Source organism: Bombus impatiens, unplaced genomic scaffold (assembly GCF_000188095.3).
Source record: "Bombus impatiens unplaced genomic scaffold, BIMP_2.2 scf_0311, whole genome shotgun sequence".
NCBI lineage: Eukaryota > Metazoa > Arthropoda > Insecta > Hymenoptera > Apidae > Bombus > Bombus impatiens.
In genome coordinates, this window is record NT_176730.1 from 1 (window position 1) to 4,554 (window position 4,554).

Genomic DNA, 4,554 nt, shown 5'->3' on the forward strand with positions numbered 1-4,554 from the left:
GTTACGTCGTAAATAAACGACTTCGACAGAACAGATGATCGCATCATCTCGTCCTCGAATAAATTTCTTCCGCGCGAGACTTGCCTTATACTCGTGTGATTACTCAGTCACGTACAACGTACGTAGGAACTTTTTGAATAGGGAGATTGCACTGTATTATTCAAACGCAAAGGATTCGATATGGACAAAGAAACTAAGAGTTGTGAGAAGACCCAATGTCTAACGTTGCCGATGACTATAACCATACACTTTCAGAAGTAGCTACAGTTATTGACCAACGGTCCCTTACGTGGTTTAAATATAGTGGAAAATCAATAGTTTCTGTAATATTGACGCATTGAGGAGAAATGTTTGGACGTACGGTAAGGAGTTCTCCAGGGAGTGACTCCTCCGCGGAACTTCTTCGACGAAGAGCGTTTCCGTTTCTTTCCATTAAAGCGGTTAACGTGACGTGCTGGGTACCGATAAGTCGGATAAAAGCAATGAAAATTATCATCGTGTCACATCGAACGTCCACATGTATGTAGCTACATGTGAATAGGATAACAGAGAGACACGAACAATGATGTTACAGGATATAGGTGCATATATACATATATGTATTATATATGGTACGTTCGTGTGAATAGAGAAAATCTTTGGTGACAATCTGGAGTGAAAATTATCATCGTGTCACATCGAACGTCCACATCTATGTAGCTACATGTGAATAGGATAACAGAGAGACACGAAAAATGATGTTACAGGATATAGGTATATATATATACATATATGTATTATATATATGTATGGTACGTTCGTGTGAATAGAGAAAATCTTTGGTGACAATCTGGAGTCGGTGATGGGATAAAAGGTGCTATTTCAGTACCCCATATAACTTTGTTTCATCTCGAAGCAACAGTGTGTGCAATGTGTATTGTTTGTGGTGTATATGGCAAGTATTAATGTGATTGCTCGATGAGACAACATATTTGTAAAAAAAATTATGTCGCCTAAGTACCTCACAGATTCTCTTGCACAGTTGTTACACGTTATAGTTAGCTTGATAGTACTACGAATTCAACGTGTACACGAAAAGAAATATCTACACTATGGTCTACGTGGTAATCCGTTTGTGATCTATCTAAAGATTAATTCAGTGTGCGCGCTAGCATGTTATATACTCTTTTGCTAATCCTACATCGTCTATGTATAACGTACACGTGCTTTTGTAACGAACATTGGTATTAGTTCTAATTGATTCTCTTTCTACGGTTATGTACGAATATATTTCTTTTCGAGCAACGTCAGATTCGTTACGTTAATGCTGGTCCATTCCATTTACGCTGGATGATTATGCATTTACATTAGCGACAATTACGTTCTTTTTCTTTTTATCGTAAATATATAAATATATATACATATATTATATACGGTATATATATGTATATATATATATTTCAATAAGCACATATCGAATTGAATTCGCTGGTAGCGAAATTACTATTGACATCTCACAGGGAGCGGTGTCGAGAAAGAATCTACGTGATACCTGGTAATCGCGTATTATGCACTCCCATTATCATCGAAGGGTCAAACATGATGATTCGTTTAAAAGTTTCATTTTAAAAGACGACAAATTTTTAGACTAAGAAGTAAAATATGCTAGATTATACAACAAATGAGATTAGTAATGATGCTGTTAACACCACCTAGAAATAAAATACACATTACATACATCGACACAACGACTGTTGAAAAAATTCGATTAATCTCCTCTATATTGGATATTAATTAAAACTCTGTTCTATTTTACATTTCAACCTTATATACGTATGTCTACGACTTATGTACGTATACATATGTGTGTATATACATTTCTATGTACATATGTATTATATATACACATATATACATACACATACACTTTACTGCAATCACATAAAACGTTATTAATATAGATAGCATAATTATAGTATATCGATATGGGAAGGTTCGTCTAATCGATACCTGGTAATTAATGAGTAATGATAATGCTCGATCAACGCACGTGATTTCGATCTGGCTTTGCTAGGGAAAAGCTAAATCGATTTTCCAATTTTTTATATTAGTATATTATATAGCAAGTGAAATCGATTAACTAATAGTTAGCGATAAAGATTTATCAGTAATCTGTAAATATATACAAGTGTACTGTGTACAGCTTGAAACGGCATGAAATTATTGTTAATAAAGAACACAACATGCAAAGATTTCTATTTCTATTAGCTGATGTTTATTGATAATTTTATAGAAGAGGAGAAATGATTTACAAAGTGATCATTAGTTGTTTTCATTCGTACTACGTTTAACGTATCGTCGAAAGGACTAAGAAGGAAAAGTCCGTAACTTCCAGTCGTCCATTTTTCTACAACTTTTAGAATATGTATTAGGCATTTTTCTTTTTACGAGTCATGATATTCAAAAGTTTTCGTGTTATGCGTTTTTGAAGTTGTTTACGTAAATTAGAGGTAAGTCAATGTTGTTACAACATTGAGATTCCTATGGTTTGTAAAGTAAAAGCACACGTTTAAATATATCTGCTCCGTACATATTTTCTCGTTCATCTTACACAGCGATACAGTTACCGAGCATTAAATTCATTCACTGGTGTAAGACAGTTATGAAAAAAATAAGCGGATTAGTTAATTATTCGTTAACTCTATAATATTTCGAAGAAGTATTTTCTTCGTTTCTCGAGGTAATTGATAACGTTGTATTAAAAAAATGAAAATTACGATAGTGTTTTATATTCTGAAATTTACCTAAATTGCTTATAATATATCTTATATTATAAAATTAATTTTTTTATTTACTATTAGCACCAACCACAAAAAATTATATTTAGTTATATTTTGCCTATCATAGAACGAACTATGACCGTTTTCATAATGCTACGACAACTACGAGAACTTTAAAAATAAATAAGTCAAAAACTTTTGAGTATCTGTCTCTATACGACGTGGAATAAGCTAACTACATATCTAAGAATTGCAAAAAATCGGTGACTCAAAATCGGGGCTCTGTTTCTGCAAGAAGTCAAACGGAACAACCATCGTCAGTCATTATATCATTATAGCTAGAGCCAGAATCCAAATCCGATCTGTTGATTTACTATTTTAGTTGTAATTCTCTACAGCGATATCGGGTACAAAATCACATACGTCGCAAACGTTCTCACTACTCTTTCGTCTATATGAGAGCTACATCGAATCGATGCTCTACTATCAACTTAATAATACCTTTCTTCAAATTATGGCTCCAGCACAAACTGTAAACGTGGAGACAGTGTAAGTAAATTAGTGAACAAAATGTAAGACTATTCTCACATAATAACAAAGTATCATAACAAATCAATCGATTTTCCAATGTTAATCGAAATAAAAATCGATTTAATTGCTCAAACTGTTTGGCAATTTTTATTTTGCGCAAACAACTGAAAGGAATATAGTATCATTTTATTAGATATCTTGCAATTACGAAAAAAAAAGATCGATAAATCATTTAAAACTATAACGATAATCGATAAACTGAAAAGAAGAAAATACCACTGAATCTGAATATTTGTTCAATTTAACATATCCCCAGTACACACGGTGAAAAATTAATCTAATTAACTCTTGCTGCAAGCTTCCAATGAAATGCAGAAAGAGAAGTGGAAAATTTTGAATGTCCTATTAAAATTAGATTCATAGAACGAACCCGTAAAAGAATCTAGGACAAGATTACAAAGGACCATCCTCGAATATGGCAGCCCATCAATGCTAAACGACACATTGTTATTACGACAAAAGTTTGGCTCAAGCTCAAGATTCTTCTTCTCAGAATTCGATCTTGGAATACCTTCCCAATTTTTCTCCGGCGATTCATTCCGGAAACTTCCTTAACCCGATACACGTACAATTATCGATCCGATTTATCATTTAATAACGGCAATAAGGCTCATACTAATGCACAAGAACAGTTTTTTGACCATTGACAATATCACTCACCCTTGCAGCGATGGACGTGGTCGGTTTCTCCAATAGATCCCACAGCCACTTCTGATACTGCGCGCACTGTCCTTCACCGAATTCTTCCTCTTCCCTTTGCCTTAGCGACTCTGCCTCTTTCCTCATCTCCTCGTGCACGTGCTCCTTCCTCTGGTGGTACTTGTGCTGGCAACAACTCTCGAGATAGAGCTCGTCGACGCCCCAATACTCGAGATCGTCACTGAACGCCAATACGCACATCTCGTCGACGAGATGCAGCTTGCCGGTACGGTAGAAATTTAAGATGGAACTAAAGGACTTGGGATGGCGATCGAAGAAATACTCGTTGTCGATAAGAGAATAATCATCGCAAAGTTCGGTAATCGCCTCGTGGGTGTTGCAATCCTTCAGCCGGCCTAGACGCGTGTGAGGCAGCCTCTCGAGGGTACGCCATAGCACCTCGTGTTTAACCCCACCGACGTTGATCGAGACCCGTCGGTTAAGGGCCTTCGACCTCATGATCATAAACGGCTCAGGCGGTAGGGACGTCATCGACCTCGAGTAG

At 35.7% G+C, this 4,554-nt stretch overlaps 1 protein-coding gene across 1 annotated transcript; it reads right to left on the reverse strand.

Moving 5' to 3' along the window:
- Nucleotides 1-2,828: 2,828 nt before the first annotated feature.
- LOC112211986 (potassium voltage-gated channel protein Shab-like) lies at nt 2,829-4,548 on the reverse strand. The gene is made up of 2 exons (XM_024367177.2): nt 4,011-4,548; nt 2,829-3,289 (listed from the first exon to the last, which is right to left on the reverse strand). The coding sequence occupies exons 1-2, from the start codon at nt 4,539-4,541 to the stop codon at nt 3,272-3,274; spliced, it is 549 nt and encodes a 182-aa protein (XP_024222945.2). The 5' UTR covers nt 4,542-4,548; the 3' UTR covers nt 2,829-3,271.
- Nucleotides 4,549-4,554: the final 6 nt, after the last annotated feature.